Source organism: Amphiprion ocellaris, chromosome 24 (assembly GCF_022539595.1).
Source record: "Amphiprion ocellaris isolate individual 3 ecotype Okinawa chromosome 24, ASM2253959v1, whole genome shotgun sequence".
NCBI classification, from domain to species: domain Eukaryota; kingdom Metazoa; phylum Chordata; class Actinopteri; family Pomacentridae; genus Amphiprion; species Amphiprion ocellaris.
Window position 1 is genome coordinate 3,669,731 of NC_072789.1, and position 27,980 is coordinate 3,697,710.

At 39.6% G+C, this 27,980-nt stretch overlaps 1 protein-coding gene and 1 long non-coding RNA gene across 4 annotated transcripts in view; one reads left to right on the top strand and one right to left on the bottom strand.

The window, feature by feature from the left end:
* The window catches only part of arhgef7b (Rho guanine nucleotide exchange factor (GEF) 7b), a 30,412-nt gene extending 3,562 nt beyond the window's left edge, over positions 1–26,850 (bottom strand). Inside the window, exons 1-21 of one of the 3 annotated variants that reach the window (XM_023288683.3) lie at positions 26,416–26,850; positions 23,784–23,867; positions 14,723–14,807; positions 14,414–14,538; positions 14,030–14,234; positions 11,983–12,074; positions 10,468–10,562; positions 9,766–9,861; positions 8,656–8,778; positions 8,386–8,524; positions 8,153–8,212; positions 7,788–7,934; positions 7,084–7,170; positions 6,820–6,898; positions 6,182–6,318; positions 5,872–6,096; positions 5,622–5,715; positions 4,793–4,882; positions 4,116–4,274; positions 2,024–2,120; positions 1,327–1,381 (exon numbers count right to left, since the gene is read on the bottom strand). In XM_023288683.3, the coding sequence (XP_023144451.1) occupies positions 1,327–1,381; positions 2,024–2,120; positions 4,116–4,274; positions 4,793–4,882; positions 5,622–5,715; positions 5,872–6,096; positions 6,182–6,318; positions 6,820–6,898; positions 7,084–7,170; positions 7,788–7,934; positions 8,153–8,212; positions 8,386–8,524; positions 8,656–8,778; positions 9,766–9,861; positions 10,468–10,562; positions 11,983–12,074; positions 14,030–14,234; positions 14,414–14,538; positions 14,723–14,807; positions 23,784–23,867; positions 26,416–26,580 (2,439 nt within the window). In that variant the 5' untranslated portion in view covers positions 26,581–26,850. Of the gene's footprint in view, positions 1–1,326; positions 1,382–2,023; positions 2,121–4,115; positions 4,275–4,792; positions 4,883–5,621; positions 5,716–5,871; positions 6,097–6,181; positions 6,319–6,819; positions 6,899–7,083; positions 7,171–7,787; positions 7,935–8,152; positions 8,213–8,385; positions 8,525–8,655; positions 8,779–9,765; positions 9,862–10,467; positions 10,563–11,982; positions 12,075–14,029; positions 14,235–14,413; positions 14,539–14,722; positions 14,808–16,307; positions 16,330–23,783; positions 23,868–26,415 lie in introns of those variants that run through there. The other 2 variants (XM_023288681.3, XM_035956533.2) reach the window with 2 other exon arrangements.
* On the top strand, positions 17,227–20,597 carry LOC111580787 (uncharacterized). The gene is made up of 3 exons (XR_008600835.1): positions 17,227–19,146; positions 19,324–19,933; positions 20,018–20,597. It is a non-coding gene; the product is annotated as an uncharacterized LOC111580787 (long non-coding RNA).
* Positions 26,851–27,980: the final 1,130 nt, after the last annotated feature.

Sequence of the window (27,980 nt, forward strand, 5' to 3'; positions counted from 1 at the left end):
GTCACACACGTGGGATTGTGGGTCAGATTCAATACGGCTGCAGAGGGAAAATGCCAACATTGCCAGAGAGGAAAAGACAAAACTGTTCTGCACTGTCTGAGAGGCAAACACGATAATTGTGATTTTTAAGTTTTGTTTGTTTCATATTTGTTGCCATTATTCGTTAAAGTGCATTGTATGTACAGTATAATACAGTGTTGTCACAAGCTAGCATGTTGGACCGATCTAACGACAGAAAAAGACTTTTTGGAATCCGTCTAATTAGAGACATTTTTTGTGAAACTTGGTGTATTTCTGAAACGTTTGTATGTCTTTATTTTCATAGTTTTCACGGTGTTGGCTGACCAAAGAGCAAATAAATGTTAAAGGACATCTGTATGATGCGTGGCCTTCATGACATCAGACCGGAGTAGTCACACAGACTATAAGCCGCATCACTGCCTAAATCTAATCACTTGGTCCTTGTGTCATTTCTGATCTTCCCTGAAAATTTCATCCAAATCCGTTAGTCTAAGAAATAATGTTACAAAGACAGGAACAAAAAATGATCACCACATAACAGTCGAGATCTAAACACAACCAAGACTCATTAAAAATAGAGATAAACCAAAATGAAGTTTTCAGGCTGATGACCAAAACAGTGCAATTATCCTTTCCACCCACTGGCTACTGATTTAAAGAGATTCACTGGCAGGTTGGAAATGCTGTTTTTTGCTTGGCATAAAAAAATTGAGAGTTTGCTAATAGCAATTTGTGAAGCTGCATACAATAGAGGCTGTTGATAAAAATGGGACATTACTTGACTGTGGGCAAAACAAACTTGATTGATGGTTCTTTTGTTTAACTGGTGTTTTGATAAACTCCTCACATTGTGTTTCTCAGCAGCAGCAACATTGTTATCATCACCTTAAATAAAATGAAAAGGAAAAAAGAAAAGACAAGACTGGACCTTAAATGGCACCAAAACCGTCTTTCTTTGCTTTGCTACTAGGAAGAGAAAGAAGCTTTTTTAAGACTAATTTAGAACCTAACTCCATTCACATTGCATTGGTATTCAGGGACCACTGATAATCTGTAGCTACTCTATGATAGCTCTACAGTATGTAACAAAAAAATCTGCTATTTCTTAATTTACATGAGGATAAGACATCTGCTGCCCAAAATAGCACGTATCCCAAATTAACAATGCAGATATTGTCAGAGAGTCATCTGACCACATCTGATTTCCTGGACCTCATTCTGAACTCTTAACTGGAACATTCAAACAAGAAACTGTTCAGTAAGAAGGTTGAGTTTGTAATACATTTAACAAAAATGAAGACTCACCTGTTTAAGTTCTTGGACTTCATCTTTGAGACTGTACACAGTGTCTACCAGACTCCTGCAGGAACAGATCAGATCTTTTATACTTGACCCTCTGAACCCAAAGCAGTTTCTTGCTTGTTTTTTTATGTCATTTTCAGTGCAATATAAAGTTTTCCACCACCACAGAAAGAGCACAATCACGACTAAAAGTAAAGAGAACTCTAAAATGCCTTCTGTGCACTATAATAAAGTTGTAGTTCCAAAAATCATAAAAAAGAAAGAAATTCAATGAATTTCAAATTTTAAAATGAGACATGCTGGATAAAGTGATTCTGATCCTGATTCTAAGTTTAGATTTGGTTGTTTTTCCTGATGAAACTGAAAGTCACATATGATTTGACCATCAGAAATTAAAAAAAAAAAAGAAATATAACTTCTGTCCTGTTTTTATAGATTCTGGCTCTGATGAATTGTATAATTTTATTCACAGTTTTATCGCCATATGCCAGTATGTTTTGCTTAGGTCACTTGTGATTGTGTTGTTATTGGTATGTTGTTCATTTAGTATCCATCATTAACTATATTTTTATTTATATCTCACATTCTGATACTGTATCCTTCTATCTTCTGTGACTCTCTCTGCCCACAAGGACGACAATTAAATCCCAAATTATGTGGCTGTATGCAGCACATATAAAAACACGTCCTCCCGTCTCACCTCTCCTCCACTACAGTTTGTCCATTGCTCCGTGTTTCCTCCACTATAATCTTTTCCTCCTCCGGAAACAACATCTGAACATCCTTCCTGCTGGAGCCTGATTGAACAAAGACAGAATAAGTTACTAATACACAATATGTGTCAAGCACAAGTGCACAAAGCAGATTTTGCTTTTTTCAATTGATGAATGCATACTTTAAAGTAAATAACATTACAGAGGGGCTTAAATACTTGCATGGCTTACAAACTACAAGCAAGGAGATGATACAGTACTTTGACAATTTGCAGATTTAAAGCTACTGACACTATCACACTTACAGGTCACTCTGAATGCAAGATACACCTGCCACTAACAACACTTGTTCTCCACCTGACTGAAAACTAAGAAATATCAACTAAAGGACAAAGTCTGACATCAATTGTAGTTGTACTTTAGCATAGTTTTTTGCACTTAAACATCTATGGAAGAAATTTTGCAGGCACATCTTGATAACATGACAAATTAGGATCCTGAGTTCTCTGCTGACATTTCATTAGCTGCACATATGATGCCTTTAAATTATCCTGTAGTTTCCCTCTGTACATCAAAAGAGGTGCAAAATTATTTCCCAGCAAAGGTTGTGAATATCTTTCTTTTGATTCTGTAAAACAGCAAAAACAAGCATAAAGCTTGATAGAACAACAAAAAGTCATTTCTCAAATACAAATATTTTAAAAAGTCATCTTGCACTCTGGGACTTTAGGTTTGATGAACCCTTTCCACTGTTTTATAGACCAAAAATTAATCAGTTAATCAAGAAAAGAGCTGGCAGATTAGTCAGTAATGTTAACTATTATTCACTGCCCTAAACAAGAGTACAAGGGGTCCTCGACTTATATCAGAGTTCCGCTCCTACGGATCAATGTAAGTTGATTTTCGCTGTAAGTCAGAACCCCGGCGAAAATGTAAACAAAGCCGTTAAGTGCATCATGATATTGATCGGTTCTTCTGAAAAGTCATGAATATCAATGACTTTCATGCATGTATGAGTCATTTTACAAGAAGATAGCAGAATATTGTGACTGACTGATATTGTTGTTGATGTTTCAATGTTTATTGTTCAGTTCCAGATTTACCTAATGTCAGTGAACGTGCCATGTTTAGTTAGCTCACCTCTGATTGGCTGAGAGTCAGCAGTAGAGAGAGCTGGGAACGGTGGCTAATTCTGGAGCTAAGTTATGGGGTTTTTCTAGTTATTCTGGCGTTGGCTACGGCCCACAGTAGCCTGTGTGAAGGTTCAATAAACCAGCAGAGAACCAGATAAAGTCTCACTCATTCATCACAGAGGGTCGCTACATCATGTTGCACTTGATCGATGTTTGTCGGTGTGTTGTCCAATTCCAAGCGTTTTATTATATCTAATTTCACTTCCATGGAGACGGCTTTCCTTTTCTTTGAAGCACTGCCATCAGAAGAGTCAGACTTACGCTTGGGAGCCATAATGAAGGGCAAAAAGTTAGTGAATGTAGCACAATCCAAGGAGGTGTACAACTGGTGAATGTAAACAAAGCCGTTTTATAGCGCTGTGTGACGACGTATTCATCCGCTCTGCTCGTCAACTAGTTCCATGTAACCAGTTCGACATGACGAAACACCGTAGATCGAGGACGTTGTAAACCGAGGACCCTCTGTATCAGAGAACCATCCAGTGTGAACATGCCACAGTAAGGTAGTGATAATACACAAAGAGGATTTCTAAGAAAATGTAACACTACATTTTTCATCATCATTGGTGCCACTGCATGGCTCACTGGCTGCTGTCATCACCAACTATACTGGTATTGTACCGCTCCACTTGCTTGTTTTGTTTGCATGAAGTTAAACACACACTCAGCCAATAAGTATAAGCATATGCTTACTGAAGCTACTTTATACTCATGGCAATGCACACAGGCTTATACACAAAGACAGCTACGAAGCAAAATACAGACACACACACACACACAAAGCAAGTAAAGGGTTTGGGCCGATATGCAGACTTGTACCTCTATTACTTAGTGTAAACTAACTGGTTCACCAGCATGTCAAAGCTTTTCAACACTAATATCTTACGAGAAAATGAGGCAGTCCTGTAACTATGGGCAGTCCAGATACTGTCATAATCTGAGTCTTCTGATTGGTCAGAACATGGCAGGTTGCCTGGGAGCCCAGCCACAGTGAGGCTGCTGTCAGCGAGCACGTGGTTGTGCATGAGGTCAGTCCCTTGCCAGGCTTTACAGCAATAGATGGGAGTGTGAACAAACCAAATTAAGTGTTGGAGGGATGAGGGAAGGATAAAAAATAAGGTGCAAACCATATTGAAGGTGTGGGCAGTAATTAAAAAATAAAAAAGAAATATGACAAACCGAATTAAACCAGAAATAAATTTAAAAGAAAGTTTGGGTGAGATAAAGCATGGTAAATTTAAAGAAACGAGGAAAACAAAACAAGGTGATGTTAATGAAACAGTTGATAATTAAAGCAACAATTGGAGGATGAGGAAAGCAGAGGAATTAAGGTAAGACATGAAGAGAGAAGAGAGAGAAACCATTGTTAGAGCCAACAGCAGAGAACAAACAAAGGTTAGCAATAAGACATACAGTAGCTACGTGTGTGTCAGTGTGAGAATGTGTGTATGGTGTTCTTGCATTTGAATGTGCTGATGTGTGTGTGTGTGTGTGTGTGTGTGTGTGTGTGTGTGTGTGTGTGTGTGTGTGTGTGCGTGCGTGCGTGCGTGCGTGCGTGCTTACTGGAGTTCAGAGTCTGTCGTGTTTTGGCACTGGTACAATACGCCTCAATCACTTTGAGTATCTGAGCGTCCTCCTCCAGAGCTGCTGTACCTGAGAGACGAGGACAGGACGGGTCAGGGGACTGAACTGATGAGATGGAATAAAATGAATGAGGAAAAAGCCATTCAAATCGACCTAAATACAGTCAACTTGCAGCTGCATGAATGTGAAGCTTTTTGCTAGATTGCAACTGCAAGTACAATGCATCAGTTGTAGGAATAAACAAAGTTGCATGAACGATCTCAGTCTAGATTTAAGCAATGAAGCTGGTATGTAGTTTTTCAGTTGGGACAAAAGTAATTTGTTGTTTTGTTTACTTGAAAATGACTAAAGTGTTTCATTTGCTAAATTTGCTCAAAATATATTAATACGAAACTTGTTTTTGGGTTGTTATGTGATGTGCAAATTTTCCCAGATAGGTATTTTTGCTGACAAACTATCCCAGTGTTTGGTCTGTAATTCCAGCTGAAATTGCAATAAAAGTTGCATTTTTAGGTAACACTTGACTGCAGAAAGATTAATGAGCATATTATTTGATATTACCAATAAATGATGTTTGCCAATAATGTTTAAGCTAGCTTTAAAATAATGAAAGTTATATTTTTAACTGTTCTATTTTAAAAATGACCAAGAAATTTGATCAAGTCATCATTATTTATAGAAGACATTTGCAACAACCGACATTAACCCCTTTTGAAAAGAGAAATAAAATTAATGTTACAAGATTTTTACATTTACATTTTTCCTTCGCAGTTACATTGTTGTACTTTAATTCCTGTGTTGCACTTACTCTTTCTGACAGTGAAGTCCTCTTCTGAAGGTTTCCTCTCTGGCTTCCTCTTTGGGAGCAGCTTCTTCATGTTCTTAGGACTCTTACTCATATCCTACAAAGAAAGAAAACATCTAGTTCTTGCTCATATTATTAGACAATATGACGTAGGATGAGTAAATTAATTTGAAAAATGTCTACACGTATACTACAATATGTCATTAAGCTTAAGTATGGTCTTGACTCATTTTAACAGGCCAGTGTGCAACACCTCCTTGTAGCAGAGAGCAGCAGAGGGCCGGAGTGGAGGTGCAGGGCGAAGGCAGCTCAAGCTCCAGGGTTTGGGAGTACTTGGTTGCTCCAGGGGCCCCCACATCGGGCTGCTACTGTGACCCATCCCAAATGAGGAGGGATGAGGAAGGGTGTGGTAGGTGTGTCCGCTGCTTCCTCCACGAGACTCAGAGTGTCTGGTTGGACTGACGGGATGAGAGGGCAGCTGGAAGAGAGACCGATAAGAGGGCAGTGAAGTGGATGAAGATCAAATGAGTCAATATTTTTTTGTAGAAAACATGGAGGCTTACTGTGTGGCAGATGGACTGAGGCTTGTATGAGTGTGTGTGCGCAGTCGGAGTGTGTGTGTGTTTGGTGAGAAGATCCAGCCAGTCCTGTAGATCTTGCTGAGTGTTACACGCTACCTGCATTCGCTCACACTGACCACCTGCATAACAACACACACAACCAAATTAATTAATAGACAACATGACACATGCACGTCAGAGAAACACACAGCTACTACGTCTCAAAAGATGTCAAACTTTCTCACTTGTTCCAGTAAGTCGGTGATGTTGTACATTTCCTATAATGCCTTTGAATTGTTTGTATTTAGTTTGTTAAAGATACATTCTATGGCCTGAACACAACTGCATGACAAAAATATGATCCTGAAATTGCTCTATGACCTAATGGTTTCATGGTTTCTCTGTGATGTATTGACTTTTATATTATGAAACTCCAGTGGCAGCTTTGCTTAACGTGTCTTAATGTAATGCAATATCATTTTATAGGTTTTTGGATGGTATTTAATTACTGAAGTTGCTTTAAAAATGAATTGAAGTTGAAATATGTTCTGTGATTTTAGAATTAGATTCACATACAATTTCTTTCTATAAATTAAGTTTCATTTTCTGTCAGGGAAACTCATTAAAGAGAGAGGGTTGACCTGATATTTCAAAAGCATTCCTCAAGTTTTCTCCATCTTCTATCCTGGAGATAAGCATTCCTGATAATGGCATCCTCCCCTGCACACATAAACAGAGGCGGTGTCAGTCTGTGCACCAGAGTGGATATCAAGTTTTGACAGCTCAAAGAATGTACAGTGCACACAAACAAATGTTGCTATAAGCATGTTACCTACACTGATAGCATGCGTGTTGTTTGTGCTATACAAGAAAATAAGGAATTAAATTTAATAACATGTACATACCTGGTAGATGAATCCACTCATTCTCAGGCTGGCAGAGAGTACGAGCAGAGTGTGAGGGAAGAGGACGAGGTAGCGTTCATTTGACTCCTAAAAGACAAAATTCTTTTTACATACTCTGCCGTGGACACTCAAACTCAACAGTTGTGTGTTCATTGTGAATGTAACCTGAAAGTATGTTTACAAGACACAGTATGTATGAACCTTCCTCTATCAAAAGTTGTCCAGTTTAGTTGGTAGGTCAGGTGAAAACAGTTCTGACATACAGTGGTGGAAAAAAGTTTTCAGACACCCTTAAATCTTTACACAAGCTCAAATATTATCATGAAATATTTGTGGAAAAGTCATTTTTGTGTTTCAAAAGTGTGGCTGCATTAGACAGACACAAACAAATATAGAGGATATTTTTTATGTTTATTGTTTACAAAAAACTAACAAAACTAAATTCTACCAAAATGACCCAATACTCAAAATGTCTTATTTTTATGGAACCAATCAATGTTTAGTTTTTAATGTCTTTTTTAGGATTGTTTAGTATTAATGGCTGTGATTGTACTAAAAGAAATTGCACCTAAGAGTGATTCTTAATGCAGTATTTCACAAGTGTATGGGGTGTCCGAAAAAAAAATTTCACCACTCTATGAGTCAAACCTGTTACAGATGACCAGGTTATGACTGATCTGTGGTGTACGTCTCTAGATGAGTACCTGACAATTCTGCGTGTGAACTGTGGCGTGGGACATGTGGAGAACAGGTCCGAGGGTTTTGATGTCGTCTCCCTCCCAGTTTCTGATTGGCTCGGTTAAAATCTGCAACTCCAGGTCCTTCTTCTTCCTCACGTCCTGACACTGAGCCTGAACACACACAGAATCACACAGCAAGTCACTAAATGCACAAAAAGTCAGTGAGATCATTTCTTGTGTTGGACCGTGACAAATGCTAAATGAGTGGTGTATTAGCGGTAGTGACTGTAAAACTGAAAAACACTTCAAAAGCATATTTAAGACAAAGCAGATTAAAGTTTAAGACCTAATCGCTCACAAATAAGATTAGATATGAACAAGTGTCTTACTGCAAGGCTTTTAAAGGCCGTCATGGCAGCGTGGAGGTCACCTCTGTCTGGGTGCTGGTCCTAAAAGAAATGGAAAATATAAAACATGAAATAAGGCAAGAAAAAGGTCTGCCTCAACTACTTAATAATTAACTGTGGCTTTCCTCGATGGCATCAGTCACCTGTTATCACCCAGAAGAATATTAAATATGCAGGACCAGCAGAAGCAGAGACAGGCAGAGATTCAGACTTACTTCCATATGTCTGTCCAGCTCTTTCAGCAGCGTTGGGTATCTCTCTAGTCTGGTGAAGGGTTTACTCAGACTAGTGGTCAATGTCAAGATCCCAGGACTAGATGCCCCTTTTGACTCCATGTACTCCCCTAATTCTTCACTGTGATACACACACATAGAGAAACAAAACAAAATACAACGTACAAGCATAGCTATTTGATTTTCTCTTTAGGAGTAGAACATTTTGTGTTGTGGTTTAAATGCATGCACGCGATATTTCTCAGATTGTACCTGTGTTGTGTTAGTACATTAACAGCAGACGGGTGATTCGAGCAGTAAGCCACATAGATGAGCTTCGTTTGGGGCATCAGACTCAGGAAGAACCCCCCAATCCTCTGCTGGTTCTCAGGAAGTCTACACACACCAACGACGTGGCAATATTAGACTGAATAAAAATGGACTCAGAAAATACAAAAACCTTGAATAAGGTATAATTGCAGGGTTTCAGTTAGTCCTAAAGCACATAAATACATACAATGAACGTAATACAGAAAAAGACTGGGAACATCAACAAAACAAGACGAGAAAATAAAGGCTTCTTCTCTGCTAATGTGATAATTTAGCAACAAACACCCTATGACTAATTATACAAAACAAACTACACTCGAAAAGCATTTAAGGTTTTCAGTACAAATAATCTTCAACCAGATACCTGATCTGCTGCTTTTTGCTGAACTTATTGTAAAATAGACTGTGTGACTCCACTTGATCACTAGATGTCTCTGTTGCTATAATAACCGGCTCCTGAGCTGGACTCAAGGCATATTGTTTCATTCAACAGAAAGTTCACACTAGCATTTAGTCTGAGCATTGTGCAGGTTTCAGCCTAAAGAAAAGTTCAAAGATATTTACTGCAACTGGGTGTAAATTTAAAACCAATTTGAAGACCTTGACAAATAATTAAGAATTGAAAGGCTCATCAGAGTTCTGAAAAAATTAATGCACAAGATAAAAAGGCTAAATTCATTTCTGGCACAGAAAAGCAGCAAAGGCGCACATTTTAAAAGATGGAAACCAAGAAGGTTTGGCAGTTTTACATTAAAAGAAAATCAGATTAATTAGCTGTAGAGGTTATTGACAGTTAGCTTTTTGTCAAATGTTGTCGACCACTTTAGTTCTTCTGTTAATTGTGTTCCTATTGTGACATACTATAGCTGTATTAACGACATTTAACAGCTTTTAATATCTAATATATTTCACACTAAACTGCCAGCCTGCCCTCTTCTAAATGTATTGACATACATACAGAAAAGTCCGTATTTTAGCCAAATAGTAAAGACAAAGCAACATTGCATTTCAGGGGATCTGCAGCAGGCAAAAAATAAACATAAATATACTGACTTGGTATGCTCCTCCAAAGACTGAACCAACATCTGTTGAAAGGTTGAGATCTCCTCTAGATTCCCTTGAATGTGACCGATGTCAACACTGCTGAGTCTACAAAACAGAGGAGAGGTGAGGAGATAAGTGTTTCCTGGATTCAAGCCGGATTGTTTGGTATATGAGTATAAATATGTCTATATATAGCTATACATTAATGTTCTTCAGATAAAATATAAAGTAGATTCAGCTATTTTGTGATGTTATTAAGTGCTATTATACACAAGCATTTATTATTAATACCAGCCTCGTCGTTTCAAGGAGGTCATTCAGCCGTAATTATGTGAAGTCGGTACATTGCACCAGAAATAATTCAGACTAAAGCTTCCCATATACACATAAAGTATTGCTTAATCCTACAACCAAATTAAAATGGACCACATTCTGTGTATTAAGTCAGATGTGGATGAGCCTGATGTATTCAGTAAAAACTATGGCATAAATAAATCAATGGGCTTGCCTAGCTCCAGTATATAATAATTCATGGAACATATGCATTTTTTTAATACACAGTATATGAGTACAAATATGTGTATGCAGTATATATTATGTGAAAACTGGACAATAGATAGGGAGTGCAATAGATATGGTGGTGTGTGTTCCACTACCTTTAACATTTGACTGAGATGAATAAAACAAGCCATAAAGTAAAAATAACTTTACCTGTCTGTGGGGTGAAGTGAGCGAAGGTATGAACCCAAGAGACTCTGCAGCTCCCTCGAATATTCATTTTCTGCTTCCAAGATGTTCTGCAGGACCTGAGAAAAACACGACCCACGCACACAAAGACTTTTAAAGTGACATAATTAAGAAGTAATTAAAAAGCACAGTATAGAATAGTTTTGACCCAAAAAACGTAAAACTTTCTTTCATGGCTCTTATATTTTTACATAATTTCATAGAAAGGTGAAGCCCTTAAAAGGAAAATTACGAGTAGATGTGGAGAAAACACACATGAGGGCTGAAAAACTGATCAATAAAACTTCTTTTAAAGCAAAAACACGAAATAAATAAGCTGTTAACAGCTACTTAAATGTGAAGATTTTGTCTTTTCTCTGCATCTTTCAGTTGTGGACTCTACACTCTATGCTTTTAACATTATGAACACAAAGCAAGACCCAAAAAACCTGGCTGGTCACACTGAGTCTATAAGCAGATGGTTTGTCAGTGGGAGGTGTATTTAGTAGTAAGTTCATCAAACCCCTCAGGAGCTAGAGCACTGGCTTAAATAACGTTTCAAGGGTCTGATTCCAAAGGCTCATATTCTTTAATTAAAAAATGAGGTACAAGAGGACACACAGTGGATGTGCTTCAGGAAGACAATAGGGTAAAAACCTTCGTGTTTTTAATCGCTGCATCTTATACTCATATGAGCTTCTGTCCTAACGCTGTGGGGGGCTTTTTAAGAAGAAAAACTTTTATCTACAACTTCTTTTCTCGGCTACATTTCTGTCTGGGAACAGCTCTGACTTCAGGCAGGGTTTGTGCAAGTGTACATGAGACAGACTCAGGTGCCCCAACCAAAGATGGACTAGAGAGACTGTGACAGCTTGTTGCATTATTAAAACACACACAAACACTCAGGCACACACCAGCAGGAGCCCACCCTGGGGCAAGGCTGCCCCAGAAACCACTGGAATGGAAGAAATAACCTACATTGCATTTGCTGCACTCTCTCACACACAGATGCCACATGTAGGGGTGCCACGCAAACTTATACACGGAGAGACACAGTCATTAATTAGATGTGTGGATGAAAAGTAATTGATTGTGACAGTCCCCAAAAGCAGATACACGTTTGACAACCGTCCATTAACTGGTTCGCTCTAATAGTCGACCCTTACAGCTGCACGAAGAGATACTGAAGGCAAACACAGTGATGATGGTTTATTTAATTTCTAGATAATGACATGGCAAAATTTAATCACAACCAATTTTTTTTTTTTTTTTTTTTTTTTTTTAAAACGTCTGACATGCATCCTAAATTTTATTTAATTCTGATTCAATATCATATTAAGTCCTACTGTTCTGGCAGAAGTTAGATCCAGTAAGGTTTTTTTTTTCCTCTTTGCTTGATTGTGTGAACAGTTGGTCATCTTAAAGGAGCAAATACACACACACACACACACACACACACACACACACAAACCCAGAGTTTGTTAAGATTGGGATGCTCACCACGTTGTAATAGGTCTTACTGATGATGGTGGTGTCAAAGCCTTTGGGCGGACTTTTCAGTGTCCCACACTTGGGTTTGTCTACTGCTTTGTCTAAAAACAGAAACAGAGGGACAGTTTATTGCTCAGCGGTACACAAATGTAGACAAAACAAGCTACAAGTGAGTTTTATCAGAGCTGATTTCAAGTAGATGCATGTATCATATCATTATTCTGTCTGAGAATTAATGCACTGGCTGTCGTTTTTTTTTTGTTTTTTTTTAAATGAGAAGTTAACAATTTGAAGAAGAGTTCAAGACAAGAAAGAGACACTTCTTACCACACAAAGTAACAACATTAATAAATCTGCCTCTTCCTTATGTGCATTCATGTGCCAAAAGTGCCAAAATTGTTATCTCCACTCAACAGGACAACAGAAAAATGTTTTTGTCACATAAAATGTCTGTATTTCCAAGGAAGTTCCAACATTTCCCATCTGCAGGGCAATGTTGTGGCACTGACAGTATGTAGGGCAGCCAGTGATTAAACGCTATAACTCACTGACTCCACAATGTCATGTCATTTCAATGTCCTGCCTGTTGTTGGTACAGCACTGTCGGGCCAATAATAGCCATATTGTCATGTCCTTCTTTTCACTGCCTGCCTTTGCAGACATTGCAATCTAAAGCATGGGCATTTTCTAGATAAAGCATAGTTTAATGTTCTTTTTAAATGTATCTTGCTGGCTGGGGAAAGTAAAGAGCTATTGTAAGTTTAATAAGGAGTTTCTGACTATACATGGGTTTCTATATAACCCATTGTTCAAAGGCTCAGTCTCAGTAACAGTGATTTATGTCAGTAAACCAAGACAACAGGCGCATGGAGCCTCCAATTCACTGCTGTTTACTTGATAAACAACCGCAGCCATGATAACATTTGGTATCTCCAGTGCCTGCTGTCTCACGCATCAAACAACTCCCCCCGGCCATATGAATTTACTGCCATCTCACAGTGCGCGGTTATCATGGTGGCTGTTTTTTGCAGTGGTGCTTTAAGTCAGGAAGTTGCTTTTTATACAGCAGCTCTGGAACTTCCTGTCTTTGTGTGCTCGTTAGGCTTTCTTCCTGCTTTCCTGCCGTCCCTCCTCCGAGAGCGACACAACTAACCAACACAATCAAATGACCCTTGAGGAGGTGGTTCTTACAAGCACAAGGCGCAGCAGTTAGCAGCTTCGTGATCTCAGTGTTCGGTTTGAAATGCAGATCGTATTTGCAGACAAAACCCATCATTACAGAGATGTAGAATTCAGAGAACACCCCTGCAAATACTAGCATTTTAATAGATATAGTGCAAGTTCAAATATGGCAGTTTTTGGTGGGAAAAAATAACATTTTGTGACAGGAAAAGCTGACAATCCTCTAGGTATTTTGATTACTGCTGATTCACAGACTGAGCAAATCCATCTAAAAAAATAAAACGCTTAAGTGTATCTACACATTCGCTAATACAAACTATATAATTTGTCTCTTCATTTAAAAGTTTGGGGCTACAGGCCATATAAGTTAACAATGTCAAACACAATTTAGCACTCAGTTGCTGCACAATTCAAGAATAAGTTGTCCAGTCCTTAAGAAACACAACCTGAAGAGCTCAGGAAGTTATTATCAGTAAGAACAAGCATACAGGAAATGTGCTTGTTTGTGTGTATCTGGTCACTGTCACAAAAACAGCTCACTTAAAATTCATTTTGGAAGGTTTGGTTCTGTATTATGTTTGGTATAGTGTAATTTAGACTGTATATTTTGCTGCATGTAACATAATATTAATAGCAATTATTTCGCTGTTGCAGTGGAAGCACACGCTAAATATTTTACAAACTTCTTTGAATCAGCTAAAAAAGGTAATGCTGAGAATTCTGCAGGTTCCAGATGTAGAACACAAGATTTAAATGCAAACCATCAACTGTGACCAAAACCATAAGAAGCTGGTTCTCTTTTTAGCCTCTATGCTGAAAAATAAGAGGGACCTTCATGATGCACAATATCTAAGGCAGTAAGAGCTACACCCACCGCTTCCTTTCAGCTCCCGCACATAGTTACTAGGGAACCACCCAGTCTTGCCGTTCAGCGAGCCTTCCCACCAGCCCCCGTCCTCCTGCCTGCTCACATTGATGATGTCACCCTTGGAGAAAGACAGTTCGTCCTCATTGGTTTGCTGGAAAGGGAAGCGTGCCTTGACCAGCAACTGGCCACACCCCCTGTCCTCTGACATGTCCTGAGAATGAAGAGAACAGATGTTAGTCTTATCCCAAAAGGAACCTTCTATGTCTTAGAGCAGGACTTCAGAGGATCAATACCAGAGTTTCCATTACACATAAATGTCAGCAGCTCCTGTCGTTGTTTGTTTACGACACTAAATTGAATTGTGCTGCTGACGTTGTGATAGTTACTTACCAGGCTGCGGTACTGAGGCTGCAGCAGTTTAGAGGAGCGACTCTGAGTGTTTAGGGAGTCAAAGGACTTGATCCTCAGCGTTGAAGAGCGTGGCACACACACACTGTTTCCAGGAACTCCTAAATCTGCAGGTGCAGAAAGAAAGAAACCAATACAAACCTGTAGCGCTCATTTAAAATAAACAACACTGCATATTATGATCGTTGGTTGTTTAAAACACAAAACATATAATGAAGAAAAAGGGACAAGTTCCTACAACATAAAAAGATTGCAAGCATTAGATATCTTTAACACACAAAATAATCTTACCTTCGGTAGCTTTGTTAAGGGAAACCAGTGAGTTTAGCACCTTGGTGAAGTTCAGTCCTTGCAGCAGGTCATTGACCTCAAAGGGCTTTATGGAGAGAAGACCAAATAAAGAATATGAAACAACAACAACGATGCTTACAGGGGGTTGAGGAAATGAAAAAAAACCCATTCATAAGAAATTTATAGAAGAAGACATCAACAAGGACACAAAGCTGTCTTCCTGAAATAGCTGTGCATGTATCTTCAGCAGAAAATGTGAAGGAAAATGGAAATGAAGCAACATATAACCTGTAGTAATAAGTCCAAGAAGGACTACAAGAAAACAAGCTTTCTAAAAATGTAATGCAACAACACAGATATCATTTTCTTTTTAAATCAGATTTTGATCCTTTCACAAATATTTTGTTTAGCTTGAATAACTAGTCGGTACCATTTTACATTACGTAGGAGTGTGTCACCCTAAAAATGAATAAACACAGAGTTTAGTGGGGGGGTTTCATCCCTGCTGCAACTGCAGTCTGGAGAAGGATTACTCAAAGTCTGAGCTCCCCCCTCTAAGTAATCTCCCCATCACACACACATGGACACACACAGCTATAGCCAAAGTACCTCTGAAGCTCCTAATCTTGTGTATACGACACACTCAGACTAACTTCTACATTCCCAAGGCGTGAAGGTGGAGTATTCTGAGGCGTCCAAGTCAGTTTTATTCAATTATAATAAATCAAACTTAATATCTCTAGCTGAATTTCTGCTCAGATCGGGCCTCCGATCCAATGAAAAAAAACTACACCATCCTTTTATGTAGTCTTTCTTTGAAGAGCACACTTGGCTTGATTTATAAACACAGTCTGATTGGTAGTCAGAGCGATATGGACCCAACAGTTAATACACACTTTCACTTCTCCAATTGGCACCGGCCCAAGATGCAATGTGAGGCTTCCTATCCACTTCTGCTGTCGAACTGCACCAGTGTTGCATCTACACGCGTTAGGCATTTACTGTGGCTGGTGCTGCTTTCAGGTTCCAAGGAACAATAACAAATCAATAAAACTGATCAATACTGAAATCTGACCGGATGACCAACATGTAGAATGTCAGCAACAAGGAAAAGCACTTAAAGGAAAATCTTATTCCTCACTAATGGAGTGACGTCGCTTTGATACTGAAATAGCAGATATCAGTTTCCTGAAATTTTGTCAGTTATGTGTGATTATCTGTTGGTTACTGTTCCGTAAACAATGATTTTAAAGAGCCCAGTAAGACAGAGGAAATCTCATCCTTCCCGTTTCTAGGTCAGCAGATGAATTTCAATCACAGGAGCTGCGGTTAATATCCATAGTATGTCGAATTTGAGCAGTAAAATAATTTGTATGTAAAATTGGACATACAAATTATTTAGAAAAACAATGGTAATACTAATGCAGCATGCGATCTAATAAAACTGTATATCACTACAGAAATAAATGCAGTTAATTTGGTTGCTCTGGTTATGAAAATTCTCTCAACTGCAGCTGTGGAAGGCAGCGAACAAACACTCTCAGCATGCTTAAAACAAATGCCTGTGATTGGTCAAAAACCTTACCTGATTAACGGGAGCACTTGATTTAACGTTACACTGAAGGCACTCTGAATGCACAGAATCAATATCCCACTCGATTAAGCTTAATCAATAGCAGAAGCCAAACATAAAATAGCAACCGTTATCTGATCAATTGTGCTGCTCTTGTCAATCATGGTCAGTATTCGTCCACCGCACATGCTGGCACTTGCTGTCTAGTCTGTAATCTTCCCCGAGTGGACACTCGGTCTGGCTCGTCCTCTGCTTGTCCGATGACTGTCTGGGAGAATTACTACGGCTGATGTCAGTCACACTGCAAGTAATGGAGACCTTGGCTTTCTGCAACATGGCTCACATGCCTCTAATCAACCTGATTGGAAAATCCACGGACTGCCTGGCACACTGCATTACATCAGCCCACTCTTCTCCTCTATGTCATTTCATCTTTCCATACTCTTTGCAGTGCTCCTATAATATATTCAAGACAGATTTTTGAAGGCACATCCTAGTCGTCACAATTATTTTCCAAGTCCATAGCAAAACCCTGTTATACGTCTGCAAACAGGACTCGTGTTGCACGGTCTGCCCTTTTCCATTATGATTTCATGGCTTTTTCCATGGCTAAGATCAATATTGTGCGTGTGGTGTCATTTCGTACACTACTCACCAGCTCACTCTGCACACTCACTGTGAGGCAGGATATAACCTGGGTTGACCCACTGTTGTGCAAACACAGAGACATGCACACACCCTAATATCGCTTTCAAACTCTGTTGACAATACAGATATGTCAGGCTGGCTAGTTCCAGGCCGAGATAGTGCCCTCCCCCTCTTTCTCCGCCTCTTTCCCTTTTTAGGTTTGGTTCAGCAGTGCAGTGGCAGCAGCAAGTGATCCTCATCTTCAATCTTCATCAGCTGGTACAGGAGCAGGTGGTGTCTGCCAATCAAGTCCCTCTCTTGCCACAATATAATTGACGCCACTCACGTCTCAGTGATGGACTGTGACACTGCCGATAACAGTTCTCTGCTTGTTTCGCAAGTCACTGAATTTGTCTTGTGCTGCTCTTAGTAATGCTGGTTGTCCTCCTCTGTTCTAGTTCTGGTTCCACCTGCTCCTGCTTCATTTCTCTGGATTCCGCAGTCACCTCCAGTCCCTGTGCCATTCAGTGGTTTGGAATCCTTCAGCCTGTGCTGTTTCCTCTCTCCTGGTGTCCATCCACACTCATCTGTTGCTGCATCTCGCCATTCACCATCTGGGCTCCAATCCGTCAGCCGAGAACCATCTTCCACCACTGCTATGAACCTAGTCCGAGCATCTCATGCAGCATTTCGTGAGTTTATTCTAGTCTCACAGTAAAAACTTTCCCTCGTTCGAGTTCCTGGTTTGTATCAAAAAACAGTTTCGTTAATTCTCTGAAAATACTCTGTTTTTGAGCTGTTTCTTCGCTTTGAGTTCTTTGTCTCTAGTTATCGTGTAGTTTGATAGTGTAGTCTTTCTTGCCTGGGTGTTACCCAATGCAAGTTGGTTTTTTCAGTTATGTAATTAGCCCTCCCCGCCTATAGTAGTCTCCAGTTGTTCGCGATCTATTTTTGTTTTAGTACTTCCTGTTGTAGTCCTCAGTTTTTGTTTTGTAGTTCTTTTATGGAGATTTTTTTTAAATAAAACCTTTTTGCATTCAGGTTCTGTCTGTTCATTTCCTGCGCTTGAGCCACTCCGAACTCGTAACATTACAATTGGGCCATAACATGAGCTCAGCAGGAAATGATACAGCTACAGATGGAACCTCCGGTCTAACGCTCCAGGAAGCTCTGTCTAGTTTAGATGCGGCTCTAGGCCAACACGACGCTATGCTGCGTTCGCTTTCTTCCAGTAATGCTGCAGTGTGCAAACCGCTATCCACCTTTACAGAAAAGGTGAATCAGCTTTCGGTTCAGACCGCACCGGTCGCGCCAGCAGTAAATACGGCGACCATTGAGAAACCGCACGCACCTACTCCTGAGCGATAAAACTGTGATTTCGGTACTTGTAAGGCTTTCCTCACACAGGTTTCTCTAGTTTTTGAACTACAACCTCATTCTTATGCTTCCGATAGATCTAAAATAGCGTACTTAATCGGGTTATTAACTGGAGATGCTCGAGACTGGGGAGCAGCTGTGTGGAAACGTCAAGGGCCCTTATGCAATTCCTACACGGCTTTTGTGAATGAGATGCAGAATAATTTTTATCACCCAGTCAGCGGCAGAGATGCTGCCACCAGGCTTGGAACCAGCCAACAAGGAACCTGCTGTGTGGCCGAATTTGCACGCGAGTTTCGTACTCTGGCAGCTGAAGTGGACTGGAATGATTCTGCGTTGAGAAGTGCGTTCTACCGAGGCTTAAATGAGGTCTTAAAGGATGAACTCACTCAGAGACGAACCAACTTCGCTAGACCTCTGGATTGCTCTCACAATCAAATTGGACAATCGCATGCGAGAGACGACGGGAGAAGAGAGCCCGTTCTTCGGGGAGTTCTGTTCCTGCTACACCTGTCAGAAGACCACCTCCTCCGGAATCTACATCCGAGGAACCGTAGCCAATGCAACTCGGCCACGCAAAGCTGACCACCCAGGAGAAGGAACACCGGCGAGAGACTCGACTTTGCCTTTATTGTGGAGAGCCGGGTCATTTCATTGCTGCCTACCCTCGACGATCAGCAAAAGGGAAGGCTCACCAGTAAAGAGGGAGTTTCTGTTGAGCTGAGCGGCAACGTCTCCCCTGCAACGACTCCAGTTACAGACCACACGCTGCTGGGGTTCTGTTTCTCTACCGGTGTCGGCTCTGGTGGACTCTGTGGCCAAGGAATGTTTTCTTGACACCAATTTGGTAAGACGGTTGGCAATTCCAACAGTTCCTCTTAGTCAATCTTTAGTAGCCTGCTCGTTAAATGTTTGGTCTCACTAATGCCACTGTTGTTTTCCAGAATCTCATCAATGATGTGCTTTGGGATATGATTATCGCTTTGTTTTTGTGTATCTGGATGACATTCTGATTTATTCCCAGAACCTGGAGGAGCGCGTCAGCCATGTCCGACAAGTGTTTGAGAGACTACTGAAAAATCCGCTTTTTGTAAAAGCCGAGAAAGGTGAGTTTCATGCTACTACTGTTACCTTTCTTGGATATGTAACGTCCCCAGGTCAGATCCAGATGGGCCCAAGGAAATTGTCTGCAGTCCTCGATTGGCCAGTTCCTGAAAACAGGAAGTAGCTCCAATGCTTCCTTGGCTTTGCAAATTTCTACAGGAGGTTAATCAGGGACTTCAGCAAGGTAGCAACTCCTCTTACTGAACTAACCTCCACTAACAGGTTGTTTAAATGGTCACCAGAGGCTGAGCTGGCATTTCAAAAGTTGAAACGTTGGTTCACCACGGCACCTGTCCTCACCCAACCTGATCCTGCTCTCCAGGTTATTGTTGAGGTAGATGCCCCCCTCTTTCGCCACCTCTTTCCCTTTTTAGATTTGGTTCAGCAGTGCAGTGGCAGCAGCAGGTGATCCTCATCTTCAATCTTCATCAGCTGGTACAGGAGCAGGTGGTGTCTGCCAATCAAGTCCATCTCTTGCCACAATATAATTGACGCCACTCACGTCTCAGTGCTGGATCGTGATGCTGCCAGTAACAGTTCTCTGCTTGTTTCGCAAGTCACTGAATTTGTCTTGTGCTGCTCTTAGTAATGCTGGTTGTCCTCCTCTGTTCTAGTTCTGGTTCCACCTGCTTCGTTTCTCCGGATTCCGCAGTCACCTCCAGTTCCTGTGCCATTCAGTGGTTTGGAATCATTCAACCTGTGCCGTTTCCTCTTTCCTGGTGTCCATCCACTCATCTGTTGCTGCATCTCGCCATTCACCATCTGGGCTCCAATCAGTCAGCTGAGAACCATCTTCCACCACTGCTGTGAACCTAGTCCAAGCATCTCGTGTAGCATTTCGTGAGTTTATTCTAGTCTCACAGTAAAAACTTTGCCTCGTTCGAGTTCCTAGTTTGTATCAAATAGTTTCGTTAATTCTCTGAAAATACTGTTCTTGAGAAGTTTCTTTGCTTCGAATTCTTCGTCTCTAGTTATCGTGTAGTTTGATATTGTAGTCTTTCTTGCCTGGGTGTTAGCCAATGTAAGATTTTTTTTTTTTTTTTTTTTTTTCTTCAGTTGGGTAATTAGACCTCCCCACCTATAGTAGTCGCTAGTTGTTCACCATCTATTTTTGTTTGCGCATTTCCTGTTTTAGTCGGTTTTTGTTTTGTAGTTCTATGGAGATTCTTTAAATAAAACCTTTTTGCATTCGAATTCTGTCTGTTCAATTCCTGCACTTGAGCCACTCAAAACTCGTAACAAGATATTTTTTTTAAAATTTTTTTGTAAGAAAACATTTCACCAGCAGGCTAACACTTAAATATTTCTAGCTTTACATTTTACTGTTTCTGTACCAAACAACTGTTTGTCAGTGCTCACAGAGATGTCTTATCAGCTACTGAAAGAGCATTTACAACATTGTGAAACTCTCCTGGCACCTACAATCTTCGTTATTGCATACACACCTTACAAGCAGACAAGCCCTGCAATAAAGCTCAACCAATGTAACATTTATTATCCATATTACATCTCTCATTTACAAGAAGGTGCACTCCCCAAGTGTCTGGACTACGGTTTTCCCAAATACAAGGACAAGATTTGTTCTTTTCCACAAACTCTCCACTACTGCCAAGTCAGAAATGAAAACAGTGATCCATGCTTATCTCTGCCTCTCGTTTCCATAACTACACAGGCAGCAATACAGAAATAAAACCTGTGGGTTCAAAAACTTCTTTTGGGAACAGTAATAGCACAGACTGAATATGGCCTACTGTAAATGTGTTACTAGTCCTTTCTTACGACAAAAAATTTGTCAATACCACAAATGTGTGCAGGTTATGGGGTCAAGCATTATTATTAGAGGAAGTAGTCTGTTTAATCTATAACTACAAATGTGTGAAACTTCCAAGGCAGCATTCATGGTTTTGATAGTAGCTGTATTCATGAATAGAGTATTGGTTGACTGACATATTAGTGGACCAATTTTAACTATATCAGTATCATTGTACATTTTGTTCAATTTGCTCTGACATTAAATTTTTCTTTTTAATTTTTTTCTGATGTCTACAGCACATTTTCCCTTTTCACTATAACTTTAAAGAACTATATATCAAATATATATACTGATCAGGTACAACCTTACAGCCAATTACAGGTGAAGTAAATGGAACTGATTACGACAATAATGCAATAGCTCAAAAACATTCATCATGTCTTCTTGTTGATTCTTTTGTTCAGACATTAGGTGACTGGATAGATGTTTTTACCTTGCTTGACAGTTTCGGCAAACACTCTCGCCTTCCTCAGAAGCGTCTCACTGACAGCGTGACGTGTCAGCCAGCAGATTTTGACAGCCGGTATGGACTGGGAAGGGGTAAGAATCATCGGAACGGAAGAAAACAAACTGAAACGCTGGATTAAGGAGGCGATGGAGATCAGTAGGCGGGCGGAGAGAGCCATGGACAGGTATGAGGGAGGCTTCATGCTCTCCCACACCTGGGACACCATACTCCAGAGGAAATAGGACGGCGGGGGATGCGGCATGCTTGGTGGGATGGTCTGGTCCGTTGGGCTCACCACGACATGCCATAACGGCGTGGGCGTGGTTGGCCTGGCGCATCTGGCGACTCTACTTGACGTGCCGCAAATACTGGCTGTCAAAATCTGCCGGCTGACACGTCACGCTGTCAGTGAGACGCTTCTGAGGAAGGCGAGAGTGTTTGCCGAAACTGTCAAGCAAGGTAAAAACATCTATCCATTCACCTAATGTCTGAACAAAAGAATCAGAAACTATAATAATGCAATGTTCCACAACAACATTGGGGTCTAGCATTTATTTGGACTCTGGTACATACTGTCCATCAAAACAGTCACACACTAAGCATATGCCTCCATGACCACAGTTGTCCCAAACAGCAGCACAGAAGCTACTAAGGAACGGCTTGAGGAACATGACAAAGAGAACAAAATGTTGACCGACAAACAAACCCGATCTACAGAAGTCCTATCTCACAACTCACGGGAACCAAAGGATCGGCTGCCAAAGTCCTGGAGCCATCCATGGGTATCATTGCCCTTGCAGGTCAGAACATTTCTGACAGCATGAGACATACACAATGTTGGCAGGTGATTTTAACGTTATGGCTGACTGCTGTGTATATATGTAGAAATAGTATCAGCTAATGTATTGACAACTGAAGTACAAAACATTACCTAAAAGTAAATCTATTGGCAAACAGAAGTAAGATATCATAATTCCCTTCCTGGTCACGAGACACAGTCAAGTTTCATTTCAGGTATTTTGTTAATCTTTAAATAGCAGTGAAGGAAAATTAAAAGATGAGGTTTGAAATACCCTATTGTAATATTCTGAGAGTACAAATTAGCATCTGTGTTGTTTTATTTAAAAAAAAAATACATATAGACACTAACCCTTGTTTTAAGTGTTTACACGACAGAATAGAAAATAACAAATTTTAAATAAGAAATATTTTTTCTGTGATTTTCTGTGACTCAATTCATTTTCAGTTCAGTTTTTTAAATATATATATAGCGCCAATTCATAACGTCATATCATAGCATTTCACCCATTAAGATAAAGACCAATTTTAAACCAATTTAGGTACTCTAGCCTTGCTAATGTTAGTTCTGCACTTAATTATATACACTATCATATAATACAGTAACATCATAGCTAACCAGCTGTTTAAAAAACTGCGTAATTACCTGTTAAATAAAGCAAACTAGCCTACCTACTGCTAAGTTAATGACGTTATGCTATACTGTATTAGCTTTATGTAGCATTAGGTAGCTAGTTAGCTAGAATTTTATGCTAATGTAGCTAAACAGACCCGTTTGCCTGGTGATTTAACATAGGACTTTAAATATCAATGACAACAAAGTTATAGTTAAGTGATAACTTTCATGCTACACTAAAAAAAAAATCTAATTTAAGTGACAATTTTGTAAAATCTTCCCGTTCGTGCGGTAAAATCAGAACTTTACATTGAGTTTTACAATAACAAAGTTGTAGTCTGTAGTCTTCAATACAGTATAAATTTGTTCCTTTAGACATGCTTACTGTGAATATATTGTATTGATATTCAAAGATAAGTTTTAATACAATATTCATTGTTTTTAAGGACGGTATCTGACCCCGTTTAACCCCATTAACTCCTTTTTAGCTAACTACAGTAACGGCTGCGGTCTCGTGCCGTTGACAGCAGGAACGGCTAAACAGCATAAACGGATAAAGGCAACATTGATAAACACTTGAGTAAGTAAGTTTAAAAACCAGGTTTAAACGATAAGTGTCACCGCGGAGGCAAATGTCTACCTGCCTTCGAGGCTTCCCACGGTGTCTGTGGCATGAATAAATCCATTATTGATGCGTTAACTCACCTCCACGGCGAAAGCCCCGCAGCCTTTAATAAACTCGGCAATGTTCCTCTGGCACTCGCTGTCGCTCCTCGGTTCCTGGAAAAACTACACACGCACAAAAAAAATAACACGAAATTAGCTTCTAACTGTCGCTCGAAATGCGAATGAGCTGTTGGTGTAGGTGTTGAAGATTTTTTTTCGCTAGAAAACAGTCTTATTCCAGGCGTTTCTGCTGCACTTGCCACTTGCTGCTTTCCAGGATCAAGCTAGCGGAAACAATGAGCGACACCAACAGCTATGACTTTCAAATTAAAGCACTAACAGTAACAGCAATGATGATATCTAAAACGTTTTAAGAGAAAATAACTCGTGTAATATAACTTAATATATTTATGAAAGTCTGAATCCTTGACAAAAGTTGACTAGTTGTGTCAAAGCAGCTCCTTTGAGAAGGTGAAATAATTCATAGGATGTTGCATAGGTGGTGGCGTGTTTGGGCTCTTATTTTGAAACGCCCACTCCGTGTTGTATGGTGTTAACAGAGGTGACTTTCAGCCAGATTTTCAATCTGCCAGGGAGGTTGGATAAACCAGAGGAGGATATGACGTTCACAGGTTCATGGTCCAGTGTGTGTGCGCGCGCGTGCGTGTTGGAGAATTTTACATTCAAATTAAAGGCATGTAAAAGAGCCATTGTACCTCCAGCATGAACCAGTTAAGCCTGTACAGAAAAGTAGCACTTTTGTACAAGTTTGGGTGACCACACACAGTCATTGCAGTATCCCAGCAGGATACATCATTGTAGAAGGAGCCGACATTCAACAAAACTAGTTGTATTACTGTATTTCTGTTGGAATTAGTGGCTTTGAGCAATGTAAGATAAGAAAAAATAAGATTTACTTTATCGTTTCAGGCAGAAGTGCAAATTTACGTCTCTTTACAGCTACTGTAAGAATTAGCAGAGCCTTGAGGCAAGCTGGAGATGCTCAAGCAACGTTGCCAGGTTGCCAGGCGGTTCCTGGAGCAACCTTTAACAGCAAAGATCTTACTGGAAGAACCTCCAAAAACTTAAAAGTGGTTCATGGGGGATGTTTTAGTGGAGTTATGCGTAGATCTGACACTTTACACTTTGTTTTAGTTATGTTATTTTAAAAACGTTTTAATCATAACTGCAAGATTTACAATAGTTCAATATTTATATAATACATTCAGTTTTGTTTATTTCATGGTAAAGGTTATAATGCCTCATTTTGGTCCAACATAAAACAAGTGGCATGTTTTTTAACACAATAAAAAACATACTAAAACATTATTTTTTTTATTGTATTTTTTGGCAGCAATGTTTGAGATATTTGGGATTTTGTTTGACTTCCTGTCAACAGATTTGTATGCAAATGAATCTTGATACTAATTCCAAGATCCTCATTTGAAAAATAAAAAAAAAATAATAATTCTGATTAAGTTCAAAATGGAACCATAAACCCCACAAAACGTCCTTGGAGAACCTTTCTAAGGGGTTCATCCAGCCACCATTTTGACCTCAAAAGGTTCCTCTACAATGGAAAACCCTGAATGTTCCTTGATGTTTTCAACTTCTAAGCATGTCTAGACAACAGTTAATGCAATCAAGCAAAGTATACGCCACTAGGCATGAAATAAAGCCATACATACAAGATATAAAACCACAATGTGCTGAACACATTCCTATCTGAAACATAAATCCAAACCGGTGTAGGGCAGAGACGTCTAGAGTTGGGTTGAGCTTTTGTTTGTTGCGCAGTTTGACAGGAGAAAAAAAAAGCTTTAAACAGTTGATCTCATTTATACACATATATATATATATATATATATATATATATATATATATATATATATATATATATATATATATATATATATACACATAAAAGCACTGTAACATCTACATGAAGGGAGTAGTTCATAATCAGAACACAGAATGTGCAAAGAGTCCCTCAAGATCTTCTGACAGTGGACAACAGTTTTTTTGCATAGACGGTGTTAAGCTTTTAATGCTGTATTACCTAATTTGTTTATTTTCAAGCTGCTATCTGATTACGCTCTATTACAGCATGACAGAATCTAACCATGGTCTTCTCGTTAGCATCAGTCCATGTACTACTTTTGTTATGCAACAATCAGGTCACATTTCCATATTGTTGCACTTTTCCTTCTATTTTTCATCTTTCCCATTGCCAGAAATAAAAATAATTAGCCTAAATATTCCCTTTTAAATGACATAAAATGGAAATAATAAAGAAATCAATGGAAGCTTGGTGGGCATAAACTGTATAGTTAGGAGGAAAATGAACAAATCCAGCTGCTCGTTAGTAAAAATAATAAGCAAGAATTAGTGTAGGAGTATTAAAATATTACCAGTCCTACAAGAACTGTTGCCTTTTGATTGTCATGTCAAAGTGAGACCAAATGACACTGAAATATTTGTTTTTTTCATGCTTTTACGCATAATATGGGAGGTAATTGCGTTAATTTGTTAATATATTTCATTATTAAGTAGATATGCAGGCTGGAATTGTCAATTAGTTTGAGCGTTATATGCATTTTCTGGTTTTAATATAGCATATAGAATGTAATATTGGGTTCTTTATTCCGCCATATCCCTTCCGTGCACCTACTTTGTCCACAGTCCCGGGTCTGAGTCGCTCCAGCAGCCTGCACAGCACTGCTCCATCCTGCAGGGACGTCTGGAGAAAAGCTTCTGGATCCGAGATGCTCTTCTTGGGAGACTCCAGGACTCCCAGCGTGATGAGCCACGTTACCGTCTGCTCGGCCGAATTCATGTTCGGATCTCAGATGTCATAAAACAGCAGCAGCAGCAGCAGCAGCAGCAGCAGCAGCAGCAGCAGGACTCCCCTCCACCTCTCCCTGTCTGTTCCGATCTGCTCTCTCCTACTTGTGGTTCGTCCAGGCAGCAGATTGAGCCCCGCCTTGGTTGAACATCCCAATGAGCGCTCAGAAAATGAAGGTGGAAGTGAGAAATCCGGCTCCTTCAGCAGCGTTGCATTGTCTCTGTCTCTCTCTGTCAGCGGATGTTGGCATCACCTTTGCTCATGCACAATTGTGAATGTGAAAACAGGTGCTGTAAGAAAAGACTACCTCTGAGGGATTTCAAAATAAAAGCCTCCATGATGAAAAATTTCGAGCTCGAATAGTCATTTACCACATTAACAATGTCTAGACTGGATTTATCATTCATTTAATGTTATCTTCATAGGGGGAAAAATGCATTTCTTTCAAAAATAAGGACATTTCTAAGTGACCCCAAACTTTGAACGGTAGTTTATATTCAAAATCAGATCTTAAAACCGGCAGTTTACAGCAAATTTAACTGAATTACGACTCTTTAGAGCTCACAAGAACTTTTATTTTTAAGCCTCAGTAACTTTGCACTTTTATTTTGAAGACAAACCTTCCTTAGTTCAGTTTTAACCTCAGCTGAATTTAAAAATTTGACAGCTGCACCTCGCAGGACCGTCCCATTGATCACCAACAGGCTCCATAAACCCAGCAGAGTAGATTTCCAGTATGTACTGGACAGATACATGCAGAACTGCATTGGAAACATGTGGCTGATTTTGCCCCATACAACAATGTAATCAACATAATTTGCTGATATCAAGTCTTAATTATTTTCTTCTCACAAAATATCCCCTTTTACAACAGAGTTATGGAGGATTTTTATTGCAAGAAGAAGCATGTCTTTTGACTCGCATGTTAATTAAAACAAGAGTTGCTGAGTAAATGCTTGAAAAGCAGCTCATAACTGCTTAGAAAAGGTCACCAATAGGTCTCTAGTGTATTAATGTAGCTACAGTATTCAGTGATCCATAACTCCTGATAGGTCGATTCCTTTTTGTGATGCAGGGGCATGACATTAATTCATCGACTGGGAAAATCTTTTATCATCTGATGTGTCAAACTGGGCTGTGGCGCCTCCTGGTGGACAATATGGGGCATTGGTTTAGCTGAGACTTCAGTAATCCAAGTCTGAGGAAACTATATTTGAACTTCGTGTGTTATCTTAATGCAAAACTGAAACATTTATCAGTTCTATGCTTTTAACACAACAACTTTAAGCTATTTTTCTGGTGATTCACTGTTGCTGCACTCAGCTATCTTCTTCTTCAACATGCAACCAACCTGCATACATTTGTATCAGAAATATTTACAATAAATAAAG